This window comes from Eretmochelys imbricata, chromosome 24 (assembly GCF_965152235.1).
Source record: "Eretmochelys imbricata isolate rEreImb1 chromosome 24, rEreImb1.hap1, whole genome shotgun sequence".
In the NCBI taxonomy this organism is placed as follows: Eukaryota; Metazoa; Chordata; order Testudines; family Cheloniidae; genus Eretmochelys; species Eretmochelys imbricata.
Window position 1 is genome coordinate 9,378,803 of NC_135595.1, and position 20,587 is coordinate 9,399,389.

The 20,587-nt window shown below is 59.1% G+C and overlaps 1 protein-coding gene across 2 annotated transcripts; it reads left to right on the forward strand.

The window, feature by feature from the left end:
• Positions 1-71: 71 nt before the first annotated feature.
• Positions 72-18,846, forward strand: TMOD4 (tropomodulin 4). 2 transcript variants are annotated; one of them, XM_077841457.1, is made up of 10 exons: positions 72-231; positions 5,668-5,842; positions 6,282-6,438; positions 10,368-10,490; positions 12,601-12,690; positions 13,138-13,268; positions 14,280-14,387; positions 15,553-15,696; positions 17,666-17,810; positions 18,539-18,846. In XM_077841457.1, the coding sequence occupies exons 2-10, from the start codon at positions 5,720-5,722 to the stop codon at positions 18,559-18,561; spliced, it is 1,044 nt and encodes a 347-aa protein (XP_077697583.1). In that variant the 5' UTR covers positions 72-231; positions 5,668-5,719; the 3' UTR covers positions 18,562-18,846. The 2 variants fall into 2 exon arrangements, with proteins under 2 accessions (XP_077697583.1, XP_077697582.1); XM_077841456.1 differs by lacking the exon at positions 72-231 and adding an exon at positions 1,568-1,691.
• The last annotated feature ends 1,741 nt before the right edge of the window (positions 18,847-20,587 follow it).

Here is a 20,587-nt window from a genome sequence, read left to right on the forward strand (position 1 = left end):
AGCCTGACGTCCTGTCTCGCTGATCACCGCAGGGGCAGTGCACGAGTGCCCTGGAGAGCGTCAGGCCCCGGGTGACGTTCAGTTGGTTCTAGCTGAGACTGCAGGCAGGGTAAAGCTCCCGTTGCAGCAGCCAGAGGCATGAGGAGCGGTTTGCGCTGAAACCCTGACTCGTGGCACCGACTGGAGCCTTGGCAGGGCTGTAAAGTGCAGGCGGTTCCGTGACTCAGACAGGTTAGTTGGTGTCTGCCTCCTGCTAGTGCTCCCGTGAGGCTTCGCCAGCCTGCAGGGCTCTGATAAGCGTTGTCAGTAACACCCCTGGGAGGGAGGTCCAGAGCAGCGTTTTATTCCTCGGGATTGTCAGGCATCCTTGCCAGCCCGGCTGCTTCAATGAGGAGAGAAGGGAAATAAAAGAACCCACCGTTCCAGGGGTGATTTCCTCAGTTGCCCTCCCTGCCCATCCGATTCCCTAATTATGCCCGTGGCCAGCTTGATCCCTGCCCCCTCTCTACTCATCTGGTTTTAAATGTCTCAGGCACTGGGGCTTCCGCACCTTGGGGGATGAGGCTGCAGCTCCAGAGAGCTTGTTAACAAGCCATTCCTGAGTTTCAGCTTAAATTTCTCTCTCGCTCCTTGTTATCCCCCAAGCAATTCTTCCTCCTTGCAGCTGGCTAGCATCGTACCCCCATCCCCTGCCAAAGGGTACAGCTTAGTTCTGCCTGTCTAGTGTCTTATCCAGTCCCGTCCCCAAAGTATCTGAATGCTTTGCCTACAGTCATGTATTGATCCTCCCAGGGATTTAACATTATCCTCATATTCCCCAGATGGGGAAACTGAGGCACGAGGTCTCATGCTACCCCAAGGAATCAGAGCTGGGAATTGAATCCAGATCTCAAGTCCCAGTCAAGTGCCTTAACTGCAAGCTCATCCTTCTTTCCTTACCCCACATCTCCATTAAGCTGTCTTCATAAATTAGCCCCCCACCCCCTTTCTCTAATTCAGTTTAATAGATTACAGGCCAGAAGGGACCTTTATTAGTGGTATTACGGTAACAGATGGGCGGCGTAGTCATGGACCAGGCCCCCATCGTGCTGGGTGCTGCATGTTCTTTGTTAGGTGTATTATGGTAGCAGCTGGGACCCCCCCAGTCACGCACCGGCTGTCCACTGTGCTAGGCGGGGTACAGGCACATGGAAGAGATGATCCCTGCCTCACAGAGCTCTCAGTCTGATCCAGGCTGCAGAATTTCTCTTGCATGTCTGATCCTGAGCTAAAGCTAGGATTCCCAGTGCGGTTGCATGGGATCTGGAGTGAGAGGGGTCCTCTCTTCTCAGCTCTGCCAGGATGCCTGTGTGGCTGGCTCTCATTCCTGCTGCTAAGGCCTCCTCTATGCCCTCGCCACCTGCAAAGCAAATCAGGGGCAACCGAGAGCTGCCCCCCTTCATGTGTCAATTCTGGCATTTGACCACTGGGGGTCTGCAGGGCTCTGGGAAAACCGGCTGGGCAGTTGGAGTGATTGATAACCAGCCTGTCTATGTGATCTCGCCCTCCCACCCTCCCCTTTGCCCAGCTGGAGCTAAAATAATAATATGCTGATCTCACACACTTCGCTGGCGGTATCCCTTGCCTCAGCACTGCGCTGCGGCTACTTTCACCCAGCCTGGAAAGGCAGCGTCCTGGACTGCCAGGGGAAGGTAAGCTGGAAGCCTTGCTCCCGGGCGGTAGGTTTCTCCTTGGGGCGCGAGGCTGGTCTAATCACAAAACTAATATTCTAAGCGGCTTGCCAAAGGGGCGCGGGGCTGGCTTGCCCTTTTCGGCCATTGCTCATTGGGCTGTGGATTCTCACCTCAGGCTTGCATTGAAGGGGACAGGCTGCCCATGTGGGATCAGTGCCTGCTTTTCTGTGGGCTGTAGGGCACGTGTTCCTCTTGCAGGTAGGTGAAGGCACCCTTCCCTGGTGCACTGAGAGACCTTCTCTGCCTGGGATATCCACTGTTTGTACTTGACCCTCCGGGTAAACAGCTTTGTCTCCTATTATGGCTCCGTGCACGATCCTCATGCTTTTGGCTACTAGGCCTGCTTTTCCCCCACCAAAAGAATATAAAAAGCATGACAGGGCTACGATGTGGATCCTCCTACGCAGCCCAGAATATTGTATAAATGGTACAGACTCATACGGGTCGGTTTGACTAGCGCTGAAATGTGGCCACCTCTGGGGAGGGCTGCAGCAGCTGATATAATCGTCTAGGCCAGGGCCCGCGTACCCTGGTAGGAATATTAGGTAGGCAACATCGCAATTCCCAGGCTGGGACTCCGGGGCTAACATCCGCTGAAGCACTAGGGGATCTTTAGTGATGGGGGCTTGTGTGTGTTACACCTGCCACACAGCCCTCCCTAGTGCCCCGTGCTGACCCAATACGAGCGCGCCACCTAGCGAATCCTCCAGCACTGCTTCCGGCAGATCTGGGTGGGGGGCGCTCGGAGGTCTCCTATCCAGCTTACCCACCCAGCCTGCCCCTACTCGCCTCTGAAACCTAGTTTGATCCCAGCACCAGGTAGCACAACTGCAGACCGAGTTGCTTGGAATAAAACAAGAGGACCGTCAGGTTTTGCCCTGGGGAAAGGCCAAAGGGCTATTGCCAGATTCCCAGAGCCCTCCAGGACATTGTGCCCTTGCTTTGTAGTCAGAAGCCAGCTTAGCCCCGGTAAGGCTGCAGCTACATGTGAGCACCTGGCCGCTGTGATCTCAGCAGAGCAAGGTCAGGCAGAGTCGGGCCCAGCAGGGAGCACGTGGCCGCAGGGGCTGTTAGAAAGGCTTTTTTGACCGGAGCTGGTGTCTGCCTGCTGCTTTAACATGATAATGGGTAATAATATAAATAATTCCCTCTGTGGCAGGTCCCCCGGGTGGCTGTCTCTGACCTGTGTTAGACAGGAGGTTAGACTAACCGATCAGAGCGACTCCGTCAGGCCTTAGCGGCAGTGGGCTTGATTCTGATCGCACATATGCTGGTAAATCGAGAGTAACTGCACTGAAGACTGGTGTGAGATCAGAATCCCTCCTGGTGGCTCTGTGGCAATGTTATGCCTGTGCCCTGGCCAGCCCTGTCTGCTTATGTAGTTAGCTCATGACTCCCAGAGTGCCCATCACCGTGGGGGCTTGGCCCTGCACCAATGAGCTGACAAGCAACAGACGGCAGGGCGCAGGGCTTGAGCGGGTGAACGGTCTGTAAACGCTCCCCTTAACACTGCCAGAGCTGGGTACAAGGGCCTGAGGACAGAGGTGTCGACTTCCCCAGTTCCCAGAGAGTGCTCGACCCCCACTCTGCCCCGGGCCCTGCCCCCACTCCACACCCCTTCCCCAAATCCCCCACCTCTTCCCGTCCCAGCCCTTCCCCCAACCCCCCCCCCCCACCTCCTGAACACTGCTGAACAGCTGATCACGGTGGGTGGCAGGCACTGGGAGGGAGGGGGAGGAGCTGATTGGCGGGCCGCTGGCAGGTGGGAGGGGGAGGAGCTGATCCATGGGGCTGCCGGTGGGTGCTGAACACCGACTATTTTTTCCCCATGGGTGCTCCAGCCCCAGAGCACTCAGGGAGTCGGCGCCGATGCCTGAGGGTGAATGCGACTCAGGCCCATTCTTGAAGATGCTTCCCAGCTGAGCATCTCAAAGCACCTCTCATTGTACTGATGGAGGAAACCATGGGGCTGTCTACCCTCGGAGTTCATAGATTCATAGATGCCAAGGCCAGAAGGGATCATGGGGATCATCTAGTGAGACCACCTCTGTAACACGGGCCAGAGACCTGCCCCAAAGGAATTCCTAGCGCAGAGCTGTTAGAAAAACATCCAGTCTTGTTTGAAGCATGGTCAGTGACGGAGAATCCACCATGACCCTTGGGAAATTGTTCCAGCGGCTAATTACTCTCCAGGTTAAAACATGCACCTTATTTCCAGTCTGAATGTGTCTAGCTTCAATTTCCAGCCATTGGATCGTGTTTGGCTTTTCTCTGCTCCTGTAAAGAGTCTATTATTCAATACTTGTTCCCCATGTAGGTATTCCCAGAGTGGGATCAAGTCCCACCTTAGTCTTCTCTTGGTTAAGCTAAATGGACTGAGCTCCTGGAGTCTCTTGCTGTAAAGCAGGCTTTCGAATCCTTTAATCCTCCTCGCAGCTCTTCTCTGACCCCTCTCCGACTGGTCAGCCCTGTGGGAGCCCCGAGATAGCCCCGGAAAACCCACCGCACCGTGTAGCACTTTGCTCAGTGACTATTTAAGGCCCGTTTCTCTGCCCTGTTTCAGACCCCGCTCCAGCAGGGATGGGACGGGGCGGCCGTCCCACCTGTTCTACAGCTGCCAGCTGCCACCGCTCTCCGAACAAGCATCAGGGACATGGCACTGGGCGCCAGGCTGACCCGTGTCAAGCCAGGTTGGCAGATTCCTGGAGCAGCTGCCTCAGCAGTTTTGATCAGTTGAAGGGCGGATGGTGCTGGCTGTGTCACTCCTTCATCTGCCCTTTAGCTTTAGCCCCCAGCGCCCCTTCTGTGCCCAGCAACCCCCTTCAATCCCTGGCCTACCCCCCTCATGCCTGGAGCCTCCTCCACCCCCAGCATGACACCCGTCCGTCCCCAGGGCGTCCATTCCCTCCCCAGCTCCATCTTTATCTCAGTGCAGCTGCCCTCCCCCTGCCACCCTTAGCCCAGCCCCACCACCATCCCTGTCCCGCTCTTGGCTGCGTTCCCCTTCCAGCATGGACCTGTGGCCCCCAATGGACACTCTGGTCCCCTCCAGGGGCACCCTCTGCATCCTCCCACCCTGCTCAGCGCGTCTGCGTCAGACTTGCTCCCTTATCGGCCAGTGCCGATGGCTGTGGGGCTGGGACGAGCCCTGGGTGGGGCTGTGGGGTCTCTGATAAGGACATTGAGCTACTGCACTGTTTGGAGACAGGGAGGGGCAGCTCCATGGAGGGTGGGGGGAGGAATAGGGGCTGATTTAACCATTTGTGCCATGGGCCCTTGTGCTGAAGCTTTGGGGACGGCGTGGGGGACGAGGGCAGTTAATGCACCATCCCCTTGGGAGGGGCGGGAGGTTGGCTGGGCCTGGCTGCTGGATTCCTGCCCGCTGCTACTCTGGACCCTACAGTGTCTTCTGACAGCAGGGATGCCAGGAAATTCAATAATATCCACTGGCAGTGAGTTCCACAGGCTAACCTCACTAATATCTAGTGGCAAGGAGTCCCACAGGTTGACTATACAGTGGCCGGGAGTTCCATGGAATAATCTCACTAATACCCAGTGGCAGGCAGTTCTGCGGCCTAACCTGATTAATAGCCAATGACAGAGAGTTGCACTGTCTAGTCTCACTAATATTCAGTGGCAGGGAGTCCCATGGGCTAATCTCTCTAATATCGAGTGGCAGGGAAATACACAGACTAACCTCGCTAATAGCCAGTAGCAGGGAGTTCCATGAGCTAACCTTGCTAATATCCCACATCAGGGAGTCCCACTGGCTAATCTCACTGATATCTTGTAGCAGGGAGTTACAAAGGTCAACATCAGTCCTGTCCCTCTGCAGTGACCCAGAGGTCTTGTGTGGCAGCAGGGAGTCCCATGGGTGAACCTCATGAATGCCCCGCTGTAGGGAGAGCCCACATCTGTTTGTGTCCCCACCCAGGCTAAGTCTCTGCTCGGTTGCTGAGGGGGTTTGCCTCCGACGCTGCTGAACCATGACGTCCTACCGGATGGAGCTGGAGAAGTACCGGGACATTGATGAGGAGAAGCTTCTGAAGGAACTTTCCCCCGAGGAGCTGGACCAGCTGGACCTAGAACTGCAGGATATGGATCCCGAGGTAAGGCCACTCACAGGGCTGGCAGGGGAAGGGGGTGATGCTGCGGCTTGGGGGGAGTTGCTGACCTCCAGGCTTCGAAGCCTCACTCCAATCCCCACCCCACCCCTGACCCTGGCTTTCCCTGGGCCTTTGTGGTGCAGCCATGACGGTCATAATACTCTTTGATACTCAGACCAGTGGGGGTGGGGGAGAGTGCAGTTCAGTTCAGTGGTTAGAGCAGGGGGCTGGGTTCTATTCCCAGCTCTGGTACTAACTCCCTGAGTAAACCACTCCCCTGCTGTGTGCCTCAGTTTCCCCACTGTAACATGGGGCATTGGCGCCAGGCTTCATTCATTGCCATTTGCAAAGGGCTTTGTGCCCCTCCTCAGGGGCAAGGGGGCTGTGATCTCTATGGGGGGGCTTGTCCCGCCAGTGACCCCTTCCCACCTCCCTCTTCCAGAACATGATGCTCCCAGCCGGGCTGCGCCAGCGAGACCAGACCAAGAAGAGCCCGACGGGGCCACTGGACCGGGACGCCCTCATGCATCACCTGGAGAAGCAGGCGCTGGAGGCGAAGGAGCGTGAGGACCTGGTGCCATTCACTGGCGAGAAGAGAGGTACCAGGGCAGTGTGTGTGAGGGGGGGGTGTGCTCGGGGGCTTGGCTCAGCCTGACCTGGCATTGGCACAAATGGCACAGACTCTGGCATTCGCCTGATCACCCCCCTGATTGTGGGAGAGTGGCTCATGGCCCAATCTGCTAGGAGGTCCCTGGCCATGCCATGGGGCCTGTGCCAGAGGATACGTGTCCCCCACCTCCGGGGCAGAGCTAGGCCAAAGGGTACGTGCCCCCCACCCACCAGGGCAGGGTTAGGCTGGTGGGTGGGTATGTGCCCTTGGCAGCTGTGGGGGTTCATTCCCCATGGGGGCGGTGCTAGAGGGTTCCAAGCCCCCATGCAGGGACAGTGCCGGGGGGGCAGGTGTCCCACACCAGAGGAGGGGCAGCACCTGGGGGCACACCCCTGCCTGTGTCTCTGGGTGGCCAAGCAGTGCTGGGTCAGGTGGACCAGGCCAGTGAGAATGGCCCTATGGGGGGCCCCGCCTTGGCCTTTGTGGGGTGGGCAGGGCTGTCCCTGGGTGCTGCTGGCCGAGCGTCTGCCCAGGTGCTGGGCTGCAGGGCTGGGACGGAAGGGATTATACGTAGCTCAGCCCAGGAGCTGAGGCCGCTCCAAAGTATCTTGGTGAGTGGCTCGGCTGCCCTGTCCGCTCCAAGCTGGGGCCCCATCAGCCCAGACACAGCAGCTCCTGGCCCTGGAGCCCACCCCTTGTCCTGGCCACTCCCCATAACCCTGAGCAGCCGGCAGGGGCCAGCTCCTTGGGGCAGGGCGAGGGCAGAGCTGCTGAAGTTTTGGGGAGGCAGCAAGGTCTAGTGGGCATGGCACCAGGTTGGGCCTCAGGATACCTGGGTTCTATTCCCACTGGCCTACGGGGGGATCTTGGGCAAGTCCCTTCCCTTCTTGGTGCCTCAGTTTCTCCGGTCTCCCAAGTCTGTCTGATCTATTGAGACTGAGCTCTTCAGGGCAGGGAGCGCCTCCCACTCTGGGTCTGTGCAGTGCCCAGCGCAGCAGGGCCCCAGTCTCAGCTCTGGATGCCACCCTAAAGGGCCAATTCTCTGATTGGGGACCCCTCCTGTGAGGCTCCTCCCCCTGAGCTGCTGGCCACAGTGCTGTGCACTTCAGGGTCCATTCCCCGGCGTCACCATGGCCCCAGGCCAACAGCCTCCTGTGGCTTCCATTTCGGCTGAAAGGGTGGCTGGGGCCAGAAGTGACTCCCCTGCCCCATCCGTGGGGCCTGGAGTCAACCTGGTGACCCTAACTCACCGGGGAGACTCACCAGGGAGGCCCAGGAGGGAATGGGCCATGGAGGCTGAGCTGCTTTCTGGCCCCAGAGGGGTCCCCAGGCGGGGTCAGCATAGGAGAACGCTGAGCCCAGGCTCTGCCCATCCTGTGAATGCCCGGGGCTGCCAATCAGGGGACGTCTTCTGCCACACTGGACAAATTATAACAAACATCCTCCCGACCCCACGGAGATCGTGGCGCTAAAAGATCCACCCGGGGCCCTGGGAGTGCGGGGCCCTCGAACATCAAGGCGGGGCCCTGGGGCAGAGACAGAGTCCTTGGGAGATGCCGGGTCACCTGCCTGGCTCCTGAGCACCGCTGAGCTCTAAATCTGCCTCTGGCTGCTAGGGCGCTGGACTCACCGGGAGCGCCAGGCTGAGCTGGGGGGTGGCTGAGAAGCAGGGCTCTCCGACGGCAGCCTGCAGGGGCGGGGATCCTCCCGCCTCACTCAGCTGGCCGGACAGGACCTGCTGACAGTGGAACCCCCATTACGCAGGTGGAGACAGCAGGCCTGGTGCTGCTCTGGCCTGGGTGTGGTTGGAAACGGTTCCCCATAAAATCCTCCCTGTGCAGGGGCCTCCCCATCCAGTGGGCAGCTGGCATGAGGGTCCCGTCCCCACCCTGCTCCCACCCCCGCTGCAGGGGGTGGAGCGGGGGTGTGGCTGCGGCACCCTGTGCTGTGGCTATTCTTGGCTCCCCAGGGTCCGTACAGGGTGGGGCGGGTCTGGGGCCGTGGTGCACTGCGCTGTGCCTATTCTTTTCTCCCCAGGGCCCACTGGGACCCCGAGGCTGCCCCAACTTCCCCTGGGTGCCAGGCAGGGCCCTGCACCAACCCAGAATCCAGGGAGAGCAAAGGCGACTTAGCCAGCCCGCACCCCAATCCTGCTCCCAGCGCAGGACCAGAGTGACTGGGATCGGGCCCAGTGCATGGGCTCCACATGTCCTGTCCATAGCCCCTGGCCACCCGATGGCCCATTAACTCCCCACCTCCCCTCCGGAGCATGATCACAAGCAGGCACTGCTAGGCTGCGAGTCCATGGAGCCAGGCCAGCTACACAATGTCTCTTGTGGTGGGCTCTGTGCTGCCCGGGAGGGACGTGCGGCATCAGAATGTCATGCTCCGGGAGATGAGCCCGACGTGATGCGCCGGTGAAATGACACCCAGGCCAGGGTGACGCTGCCCCCGGTGCCCCAGCTGGGCAGGAGGTGCCCAGAGCGGTTGCTGCTGCAGCATCCTGAAAATCGGGTGTCTGACAGCGGCTTTCCCCTGAAGCTAAGAGCCCCGAGGCGCTTCCAGGCTGGTTGGTCACATCCGAAAAGGTCACTCTCCTCTGCTCCATCTCCCCCAGCCTTCCTTCGGCCCCTGCCCAGCGCAGGACCTCCTAGTTTATGCAGTTTCCTGTCCCACCCTGTGACCGTGGCCTGCGGGCACCCTCCAGGCATGCATGAAGCCACGTGACTGACTCCTGCCATGTGTGGCTTGTTCTCTCGCCCAGGGAGGATTGTGCGGGTTGGGGGGGTGTTGGTGTTGGAGGAGGGCCGGGTGGAGAAGCAGACAGAGGAGCAGGGGGAAGGCTGGGACGGTCCAGTCCTGGGGGAGTTCGTGCCCCAGTCTGGGACCAGCCCGCCGAGGAAGGCCTACCTGCTGCACAGTTGGTAGAAAGTTCCCCTGGACCTGGACACATGTCCTCGGATTTAGGGTCTTCTAGAGGTGCTGGGCCACTGAGCTCTTTGTGGGTGAGGCCCGAGGCTATTCCACGGGAAGACAGCATCGAGAGCAGAGTATTGGGCCGTCCCTGATCTAACTGATGTGGGATCTCACGCCACTGCCAGAACCCATCCCAGCCATCCCAGGTTCAATCCCGGGTGCTACATTCTCTCCATCTCTGCACCGATCAGGTCCATCTGTCCCTCAGTGCTCCCCTGTCTGTTGGTCTGCACCTGTTGTCTCTCGACTTACACTGTCAGCTCCTCGGGGCAGGGGCCTGCACCTTGCGGTGTGGGTGTGTGTAGTGGGGCTGGGGCTCTGCAATCCACACCCTGATAACCTCTAGCCCTGGGGGCTGGCACGTGCTCCCCGCCGTGAAGGGGCTGGAGTGAATGAGCCACAGGAATTTTACAGAGCTGAGGCCAGAACTCCCTGCGAGGCTGTCAAAGGGGTCGGCCGCACTCTTACATTCTGTCACTCAGCGCTGCCCCGGCCTTTCAGTTGGAGTCTCCTTTGCTTCCTGTCCTGACCTTGTGTGGCTGCTAAACAGCTACAACACTCTGCCCCAGAGGTGACTGCATTTGTGCAGATCTGGGACGGCAATTCCCTCTGTCGCTGGGGGAAGTAGGGATTCCAGGGCAGAAGGCACTGAGGGAATCGAAGATGTTGTCACCAGTCGATGGCTACCTGGCATCAATAGGCTGCTACTTATAACCTCGTGACGGCCGGGGGAATAGAAGCCACATCTTCCTACTCTAAAAGTCCAGGCTTTCGCCACGTGAGCTGCTTGAGAATCTCCACTGTCTGCTGGCAGTATAGGTCCTATGACACACACCTGATTCCATGCAGCAGAGCACAATGGAGCACATATGCTGCTATGTTACAGTTCTAAGCTTTGCTGCTCTTCAGCCCAGACGCTAACCCCAGTCTGTCTCTCTGCAGGAAAACCCTTTATCCCAAAGAACCCCCAGCGGGAGATCCCCAAGGAGGAGCAGATCACTCTGGAACCTGAGCTGGAGGAAGCCCTGGCCAACGCCACTGAGGCAGAGATGTGCGACATTGCAGGTGAAGAGCCTTGGGCCCTTGGAGGCAGCAAACCCAGTCTGCTTTGGGGCCACAGCAGCATGGAAGGCAGCAGTGCCCTACCTGCGTGCTGGCGGTGAATGCCCGGGGCCCAGGCTCTGGCTTGACGTTGCTGTGGCTGCCATTTCTGGGGTGGGTGTGTTGTGACTGGGGGCTGAGTGAAGGTTGGCCGGGTCCTGGCACTGGCAGGGATTCAGATGGAGCTAGTGAGATGCTGAGCCCCCCAGGTTGGGTCATAGGTTCAATCCCCACTCCCAGAGACCTCTGGAGCATGAAGCACCAGCTCTGCTGCAGGAACTGAAAGGTGAGGCTGTTGGCTAGGGCTGTAGCAGGCTCATCATCTGCCATGTGTGACCACTCTAGGGGGTGGGAGATGCTGAGAGCAGGGACCAGGTCCCGCCTACCCCACAGGGGGCGTGGGCATCATCCTGGGGAGCCGGGGTGGGTACCAGGAACAACCTTGGGCTTTAAAGCTAGGGGGCTCTGGGGACAGCTGCCCTAAAACATCCCTGAGGGGATGCAGGGTGTGGGATAGGTCGGGGGAGGAAATGACAGGCCTGTGGGCACAGGCACCACTGAAATCGACGGGCATTTTGCCACCTATGCCAGGGCTGGATTTGACCTCTCAGAGCTCCTGTAATTAACGAGTGTGTCTTGCAAACTGCAGTGGGGCTAATGGCAGGGGAATGTGTTGAGGTTTGGGGGTCTGCTGTGTGTGAAAACGCCTGGCCAGACGGGGGAGCTGTGGAGTCTTGTGCAGACTGAGCATGCCCGGGGAGCTTGGCGTCTCTGGACGAACCACGCGTGTGAGAGGCTGCCGTGGGCGTGCGGGCAGAGGCGGGTTTGTGCGTGTTGTATGCACGTCCCTGTGTGAAGGCACGTGTGTGAGCGTATACATGCGACCGGGTGTGTGTACGTATATGGGCCCCTGTGTTTACCCACGCCTGTGTTTGGATGCCCCTATGTGAGTCCATGTGCGGACGTATACCTGTGGGTCTGTGTGGTTGTGTGCACCTGTGCGAACACACGCACCTATGTGAATCCACGTAGGCGTGAGCACATGGGCACGCATGGCCTGGCGTGCGCATATACTCACGAGCGTTTGTGCCCTCGCCTTGCTTCAGGGGCTAGTACATTCAGGCTGGCTCGTTGCCTGGCCCAGATACATAGCAGACCTCTTAGCTCCCCGGGTGGGGGTGGGAGGGCGTAGAGGGACAAGGCGGTAAAGCGAGACCTAGGCTCACCCCATCCCTAGTTCAGCAGCACAAAGCTTGACCTGCTTGAGCTCCGGGACCCAGCTTTGGTGCCCTGCCCCCATGCCGCCTCAGGGATGTTACTGCTCCTGCCCATACAAGCCATGATGAGCTCCGATTCCCAGAGCTCAGCAGCGAGCGAGCTGGCCGGGAGCCAGCGGGTGGCTAAAATGAGAAAGGCAGGCTCTAGGGCTATCCGCTTACACCCGCCGGGGAGATGCTAGGCCAATAAAAATACATGGGGCATGTGGTGAGAGATTACATTTAGGGGCTTTTCCTATGGCCTCCCGCAGCCAGCCGCGGTCGGGTTGTGAGCGTGGCCGCAGGGCTGCCCTGTGGCCTGCCACAGTAATAGAGAAGTGCCATCAACCTCCAGGTCATGGGGCACTTTGTGAGCCTTGTATGTATAGGAATTGCTTGCCCACCCACTAACATGCAGCCACCTCTGGGGTGGAACACGGCAGCTATTTATAAAAGGCATTGTCACCCACTATGTGCATACTGCCATCTCTGGGGTGGAAGATTTTAGACAGGGAGCACTCTCTCAGTGGTGAGACACAGCAGCTTCTGGCAGGGAATGTGGAAGCTGCTTGTACAGGGATCCCTTCCTCTGTGCTGAGATGCAGCCAACTCTGGGGTGCAAGGTGGTAGCTGTTTAACAGCAAACAGCAACATCCCGACTGTCACTTAGCGCAGTTTAGTGAAATTGGCCAGGAGGGTGCAGGGTGAGCCCAGGAAAGCAGAGAGCTGCAGCGACCCCCATCCCCTACCTCTGCCGCTTAGGCTCTCGGCCTTTGTTATTCAACCCAGCGGCCTGTTTGCTGTTCCCTCCCCAACAGCCATTCTGGGGATGTACACCCTGATGAGCAACAAGCAGTACTACGAAGCCATTTGCAGCGGCAACATCACCAGCACTGAAGGCATCAATAGTGAGTGAGCTCCACTGGCCCGCGGGGCGGCAGGGCGGGGTTTGCGCTCATCCCACGCGCCAGCTGACTCCGGTGGGGTTGCTCAGTCAGTCGCAGAGCACAAGGCCTGGGTCCCTAGGTCTGGATTGTTCCCCCTGCGGGACTGTGAACCTGCTCTCAGGAAACGCGGGATGTGAAACCAGCAGATCTGGGATGAGCATGAAATGGGGTTTATCAATTCCTCTCTGTTTGGATCGTTATGAGTAACGCAGTGCAGGAGATGTCAGGAAACAGAGGGGGCCAAATTCTCTCAGCATGTACCCTGGCATAAATCAGGAGTAGCCACAGTGGAGCACCTTCAGCGGCTCAGCGGCGTTCCCCTGGCTCCAAGGCCGGGTGGAGCGTGAGAGAATCGGGTCAGTGAATCTCCCCCTGCTGACCTGGTGGTGCATGCGTGTTTCCCACCAGGTGTGGTAAAGCCGGATAGGTACAAACCAGTCCCAGACGAGCCGCCGAACCCCACCAACGTGGAGGAGACCCTGAAAAAAATCCAGAGCAACGACAAGGACCTGGAGGAGGTCAACCTGAACAATATCAAGGTCAGCTTCTCCCAGGGCAGCAAGGGGCATGGGAGAGGGTGGGAGCCCCGAGCCGTGGGGACATCTGACTGGGAAAAGCGCTGGGGTGAAATCCTGGTCCTGCTGGGGTCAAGCATAGTGGGGCTATTGATTCACTGGGGCCAGGACCTCAGCCCCTCGGGGAACAGATATCCACCTCCCTCCATCTATCTACCCCTTGGATCCACCCACCCGATATCCACCTCCCCCATTTATGTACCCCTTCAGTCCACCCGCCCGATATCCACCTCCCTCCATCTATCTACCCCTTGGATCCACCCGCCCGATATCCACCTCTCTCCATCTATCTACCCCTTTGATCCATCCACCTGATATCCACCTCCCTCCATCTATCTACCCCTTCAATCCACCTGCCCGATATCCACCTCTCTCCATCTATCTACCCCTTTGATCCATCCACCTGATATCCATTTACCTCCATCTGTCTAGCCCTTCCTTGCATCCATTCCTCGAGCCATCTCCCTGCATCTGTATACTACTTTGATCCATCCATCTACTCCATCCATATGTACCCCTTTGTGACTGAGGGTGTCTGGGGCCGCCCTCACTGGAAATGCCAAGGTCAGGGCAGGCTGCGAAAGGGAGAGCAGATACTCCCAACATTTTCCTGATACCTGACATGGCATATCTGGCATAACTCTTTACAATTTTACAATATTGATATTCGTAATATCCTCAAGTGACCCCAGATTCCATACAGCATCACACGCGTGGATCCATCCATCTACTTCATCATCTATCTACCTCTTTGATCCACCCATCCATCTATTCCTCCATCCCCTTATCCATCTACCCCATTGATCCATCCCTTTACCTTATCCACCCCACTGTATCCCTCCCTCCCTCCATCCACCCATCTATCTCATCCTCCTCATCCCCCATCCCATCGACCCACTCATCTACCTCATCCCTCTGTCCATCCCTCCATTGTGAGGCGAGACAAACCCGTTTTCTCACTCTCTCCTCCTGCAGGACATTCCCATCCCGAAGCTGAAGGAAATCTGCGAAGCCATGAAAACCAACACTCACGTGAAGAAGCTGAGCCTGGTGGCGACTCGGAGCAACGACCCTGTGGCCAAGGTAAGTCCTCCCACTCCTGACAGACGGAGCCGCTCGGAGCATCTCCGGTTGCCGTTCCCCCCGAAGCTTTGACAAGCCGTATCTGGCCCCAGAATCCCCGGGGAGTCTGACTCTTCCAGAGGTAAACAGCTTCCCCAATGGAAACGAGGGAAGAATTTTCCCTGGCTGGAGACTTAAGCCCCGGCTGGATTCAGCCAAGCCCTTAAGCAGTGCTTAACTTCACGCACTGGTGTAGGTCCCGTTGACCTCAGTGGGTACGTCTGTACTGCAGTCGGGAGGCATGACTGCAGCGTGTGCAGACGTGCCCCAGCCGGTTGATCTAGTGAGCTCGGGTAACATAACGGTGTGTGGCAGGGGCTAGCTGCTCGTGCACATCCCCAGGGGCCTGGGCAGGCAGGTCTTGCCCATGCAGCTTCCCTGCTGTTTTGACTTGCGCTGGCTTTGCTCTAGCGAGATCCCAGCTAGCTCAGATACGTCGCCTCCCCGTCGCAGCGTAGACGCAGTCAGAGGGACTTACGCTTGGGCTTCGGTGCTCTGCTGAATGGGGTCTTCAGTCTCAGCCCCATAGCTCGTCAAGCAAAGAACCACCCGGGACAGATGTGAGTCACGAGGCTTAACGCACTGTCTGGAGGGAGCCCAGCTACTGGGATGATTTCCTGAGGGTCTCGGTGGATTTCAATGCAGACGGGACGTTTCTCTCACAGATCTCTCCAGGCCTTGTTTCAGGGAGGTTCTGTGGGCTGTGTGAGGCTGGTCAGGCCAGATGGTCACAGTGGCGGCTGTGTTGACAGGTCCTGAGTAGACTTTTCAGCTCAGAACTGAACCCCCGTTCCGCAACCTCAGCCTGGGGCTCCAGGACCATGCCGCAAACCTGGCTTGGCTGGAGCTGCGTGTACTGGTGCTGTCCCTTAGCCAGCAAGAGCTGGGAGGGCGAATGTGTCTCATGTCACTCAACAGCATCCCCGATAACTACCAGCCTTGACTTCCATCCAGACCAGGTCTTGAGGGTGGTGTCTAACTTGGAGGCCCTTATGTGGGGGGCCAGCGACATTTTAGCTTTGTGTTCTGTACGGGGGCGCTGCGTGGGGAGGATGTCACCACAGCAAACCCTGCTTGCAGGCTGTGAAAGGTCGATGCGACTGACTCTGGTCTGGGACTCCCACAGGCCGTGGCCGAGATGCTGAAGGAGAACAAGACTCTTCAGAGCCTCAACATTGAATCCAATTTCATCACCAGTGCCGGGATGATGGCCGTCATCAAGGCCGTGCAGCAGAACACCATGCTGGCCGAGCTCAAGGTGGACAACCAGGTATGGCCGTGCCCAGCCGCTAGGGAACACCGGGACGGGGTGCGACACACGGCTTGGTGGGGGCGTGGCACTGGAAGGGCAAGCGAGTCCAAGCGTCATCTGACGGGTGGGCAGGAAGCGAAAGGTGGGGTTAACGGACGTTGGACATCGTCGGTGGCTGGGATACAGACCTGTGCGCTGGGAACCCCTCAGTATCAATCCCACTCAGCTTCTGTGGGCATATGGGGTTTCAAATGCTGGCCCTATTGATGTCAGTGGGAATTTGGCAATTGATTCTAATAGGAGTGTGACAGAGAGAGTGCCTCTCAGTGCCCCCTTGTGGCGTGGGATGGCTCTGCAGCATCCCTGCCTCAGTTTCCCCTCACCCAGGTTTTTACAAGGTCCAGGTGTTTATCAGTTAGTCCTGCCCCCTCAGGCTAGGAGGCTGCTAATTATGACACAGGCAGGGCTGGCCCCATTTCTCCTTAAAGGATCCAGTCATCCTGTAACCAGGAAGCTGGCCATTCTGTGCCTCAGTTTCCCCCAGGTAAAACAGGGATAATGCTACCCGGGTTCGTAAGGGGCATTGTCCACCTTCCCTAGCCAAGGGACAGGTATTGTAATAACACTCCCTTATCTTTCTGGGGGTTAGGAGGGTTCACCTTTGTAGACAGAGGCTAATTATTAATGATCATCTCTGCTGGCTGCACATTGCTAATTGAGAGCCTGATCCGGGGAGGGGCTGAGTTCGCTTTGCACCCAGTGGCAGTAGTTCTCAAACTTTTGTACTTGTGACCCCTTTCACATAGCAAACCTCTGAGTGCGATCCCCCCTGATAAATCAAAATCACTTTTTAATATACTTAACACCATTGTAAATGCTGGAGGCAAAGTGAGGTTTGGGGTGGAGGCTGACAGCTCGCGACACCCTGAGGGGTCCCAACCCCCAGTCTGAGAACCCCGTGGGTCCATGGAGCAGAGGGGCTCAGCGCCTTGCAGCCATGGGCTGTGGGTCTGGTAAGGAGAGGCCCCATGAAGTGAATGGAAAGGCTCTGGTTGACTCCAGTAGGCCCCGGTTACTCAGGACAGCCAGATGATTGGGCCGCTTGTCTGGGTCCAGAGCGAGGGCCCGGTGGAGGGTGCAATTGGGAACAACCAGCCATCTGCCCAGAGCTGTTGGGCCTGGGGTGGGCCCCATGCTGGGCCACAGGCCCTGGAGAACCCCGACTGCTCCTGCTTAGGGGGGTCAGAGCCCGTTAGATTCCAGCAGCCGGCTGTGAAGGCAGGGAGCTTGGCAGGATGGACTGAGGACCTGACCCAGCGTCGTGCCACCATGCGAGTGCTGCCCTGCCCATAGCTGCTCCTGGCTCTGAACCCCACGGGCAGGGGACCCGGCCTGACGACCGCTCGGCCTTCCCTGCACAGAGAGAGAGAGAGAGAGAAACAATGGCTTGACCCTTTTGCTCCAGGCTACCACCCTCGGGCCCCCTCTGCGAGAGATCAGGGAGGCAATCCAGGCCTGGGTCCCGGGCTAGCACAGGTGCCAAGGCTGGGCCATGCCTTGGAGGCCGGGGCGGCCGGCGGGACCCTAAGCACCTGAAATGCAGCCTCCACTTTACTGACAAGGTCTCCCGGAGGCCGGTGTCCATCCACAACAATCCCCGGTTTCCCGGGGGTGAGTAACAGGAGACAAGGCCTCTCGCCCTAGGGGCCGGCTCTGAGCTGGGCTCTGCTTTGTAGTCACCTCCCAGCAGCTGGTGTGCGATGAGTCTGGCGGCTGTCAGGCCAGCTCCCAGCCGCCTGGCAGTCTCTGCAGAGAGACCAAGGGGGGCTGGGCCCTGGAGGGTCTGTGTGTGGCAGGCCAGTTGGGCTGGGCTGGAGGGGAGGCTGGTGGGCAGCCTGGGGGAAGGTGGGAGCAGAGCTCCTCACCCCTGGGGCTAAGCTCAGCCGGGCGCTGGTACCCACCGAGGCTGCCGTTCCTGCCCCCGCAGTCTCAGCGGCTGGGGGACTCGGTGGAGATGGAGATGGCCGCCATGCTGGAGAAGTGCCCCTCCATCATCCGCTTCGGGTACCACTTCACGCAGCAGGGACCAAGGGCCAGAGCCTCCATTGCCATCAGCAAGAACAATGAGCTCCGTAAGTAGCAGGCTGGGGAAGGGTGGGGAGGGGACTGACCGACGGCTCGCCCATTTCCCCGGCCCCACTGCAGCAGCTCTGTGAGCCAGAGCTCCCTTGGCTTTACAATAGGCCCTGGCCCCAGATTTACCCGCATTGATGTGGCTCTGCTGACGACCTGAGGTCTGGTGCGCTCTGCTCTGGGGTGCAGCGCCTGGTTGACGGTACATTGCTGCTCCCCTCTAGCGGCTAGACCAGACAGAGCCGGTCCGAGGATGGCGCTAATCGTGCTGGTTCTTTAGCTTAAGCAGCCAAGACCTGTGCATTTGGATGTGGAGGTTCAGGGTTCAATTCCCTGCCCCCGGTGTCATTCCATGTGCTGCTCATTAGGACAGGAAGTGAAGGCTCCCCCAGCTGGCTGAAACTGCAGCGGGGGTGTGAGAGGTTAGAATGGGAGAGCAGGCCCTGGACTTCACCCAGGACGGGGATTAAGACCCCGGCAGAGGTAACACCCCCACGGACCATCCCACTGGGCCGCCCATTGCTGATGGATGTCAGCCTCTTCACTTCCTGTCCTAAACCGCCCAGCGGCATTTCCTTCTTGCCTATCTCCTGGATGGGCTGGAGCTAGATCTGGGGAGGGGGAGAAGGTTTAGGGAGGTCGGTACTGGTCGATTTATAGAGGGTGGGGTGGGGGCCTCTGGGCTCAGCTCTGCGCCAGCGACCCCCTTGCTGTGTCTGCCCCACAGGTCGCAAGCAGAGGAAGACATAATGCCCGGCACCCGGCCCGTGTCTCTAACGCCTCTCCGTGCCTCGAAGCCATCAGCCCCGGCCGGCTGGTGCCCCGCGGCCAGGGCTCTGCCTCCAGCTCAAAGCAAAGGGGAGCTTTTTGTTCTTTTTGTAGATTTCCTGGAGCCGGCCCTCAGCTGTCGGCCCCCCGCCCCCCCTCCTGCCCCATCTAGTACTTGGAGTCCCCAGCTCAGGTTACTTGTTCTTAGGAAGAGAATTGAAGCGAGTGTTTTGGTTCTCACTGTAAATAAAGAGATCACTATGCGGACAGAGGGCCCAGGCTCCAGCACTGGGGTGGGGAGTGGGGACCAACACTCTGTAGGGCCGGGAGCCTCCTCCTCCTCCCAGGGGCCAGTCCCAGCTGCTTCAGAGAAAGGACAGTTCTTTCCCTTTGCACCCTAGGCTGCAGCAGGGCCAGCCCCTGCCCTGGCCAGCAGAGCTGGGCTCACTGAGCCACAGATCAGTCCATTTGCCCACTTGTCCCCGAGCTCCCCACTCCGGAAAGTGGCACCCTGCTCCTGGATTCACCCCCACCACCTGCACCTCCCTCCTTTGCCCCTGGATCCCCTCCCCGCCTTTAACCATGGAACCCCCCTGTGCCTCCCCATCTTTAATACTGGATCCCTGGCTCTCCCCTCCTTTAACCCGGATTCTTCCCCTGCCTGCATCTCCTTCCTTTGCCCCTCGACCCCCCTGCACCCCTCCCCTCTCTCCCCCACAGCCTCCAACTGTCACATTCCTGACAGTGGTGCCTAGAGGCTGCCCTAGAGCTCGGGACCTCGCCCTAAGTTGCTCACCCTGTAACTAGCCAAGCGGTGGGAGGGGAAACTGAGGTGCAGTGCAGGGAAGTGACTTACCCAAGCTCACCCCCAACTGGAACAGGGCCTAGACCCTGTGGTGCTGGTGGTGGGGCCCTACCCCCTAGAGCGCTGTGCCTCGAGTGTACCGCTAATCTGACTCCCCCTCCCTTTTCCTGCCAGGCTCCCGTGTGCTGCTTGTCCACGGCCCAGTCTGGAAGGTCATTTCAAGGATGCCACTTCCCCCCTGCCCCTTCCTGCCGGCCGGTGCACGCACCTTCTTCATCCTCCCCCCAGGCCCACAGCCCCCTCGCACACCTGCCGCCCAGGGCAGCTCCTGGGGCAATGGAGAGGCTGAGAATCAAGGGGCACCGTGTTGGATGGGGGGGTCCCCCATGGGCACTTAGCCCTGCAGCCTCACTCCTGATCACCCCTGAGCTGGTTGTGCCCCTCAGGTCCAGGTTTCCCAACCAGCCTACCTCCTTACGGCCCCCTCCCTGCTGCCCAACAGGGGCTTCCCCCGCCATGATGGGGGGATGGGCATGGCCCTACACAGCCATTGTCACTCTGACTCCAGACCTGGGAATCCCTGGGAACAGACACCCCTGGGGCAAAGGAGTTCGGATTCAAGCTCCACAGAGGGGCCATCGTGGGGAGGACCGATGTGGCTGGCCTCCCATGCCCGGCCTGGCAGAAGGGAAGGCCCCCAAGCCGGGCGCCGACTGATGGGCTTATATGGTAAGGTGGCGTGCTGGCTCCCTCGCTGTCCCCGCAGCCGTCACACCCACGGGCTGATGGGGGCAGGTGGCATTAGTCAGCAAGCGCGTTCGGGGCCGTGCTAAGCCCTGCCCGGCCTGGGGCTGCCAGCCTCGTAAACAAGCGGCATGGGTCCCACTTGTGCGTCTTACTCAGCATCAAAGGGCTGCGGCCCCAGGCTGCGAGGAGCAGGGATGAGTGATAGGGATGGGTGGGAGGCGAGGGGAGGGAGCTGGGGCTGGGCAGCTGGCAGGGCTCGAGTCACTCGGCTTGGGTCCCTGCACAGGTGACTACAGGCAATTCCCGGCCAGCACCACCAGGGGGCAGCACGGCAGGGGGCTATGGAGCTGGGCTGGCTCCTGATCCCTTTCCGGGTGGTGGCCACACCTGCCTGCTGCAGAGCCCCAATGGGAGGAGGGGGTATAGTTTCAGCACAGGACACCTGGGTTCCATTGT

What these genes read in the sequence shown, in the direction of transcription:
- TMOD4 (XM_077841457.1), top strand. Translation starts at nt 5,720, where the DNA reads ATGACGTCCTACCGGATGGAGCTGGAGAAGTACCGGGACATTGATGAG. An exon ending in CAGCACTGAAGGCATCAATA is followed by an intron (nt 12,691 to 13,137) that starts GTGAGTGAGCTC and finishes GTTTCCCACCAG; the next exon opens with GTGTGGTAAAGCCGGATAGG. An exon ending in GCAACGACCCTGTGGCCAAG is followed by an intron (nt 14,388 to 15,552) that starts GTAAGTCCTCCC and finishes GGACTCCCACAG; the next exon opens with GCCGTGGCCGAGATGCTGAA.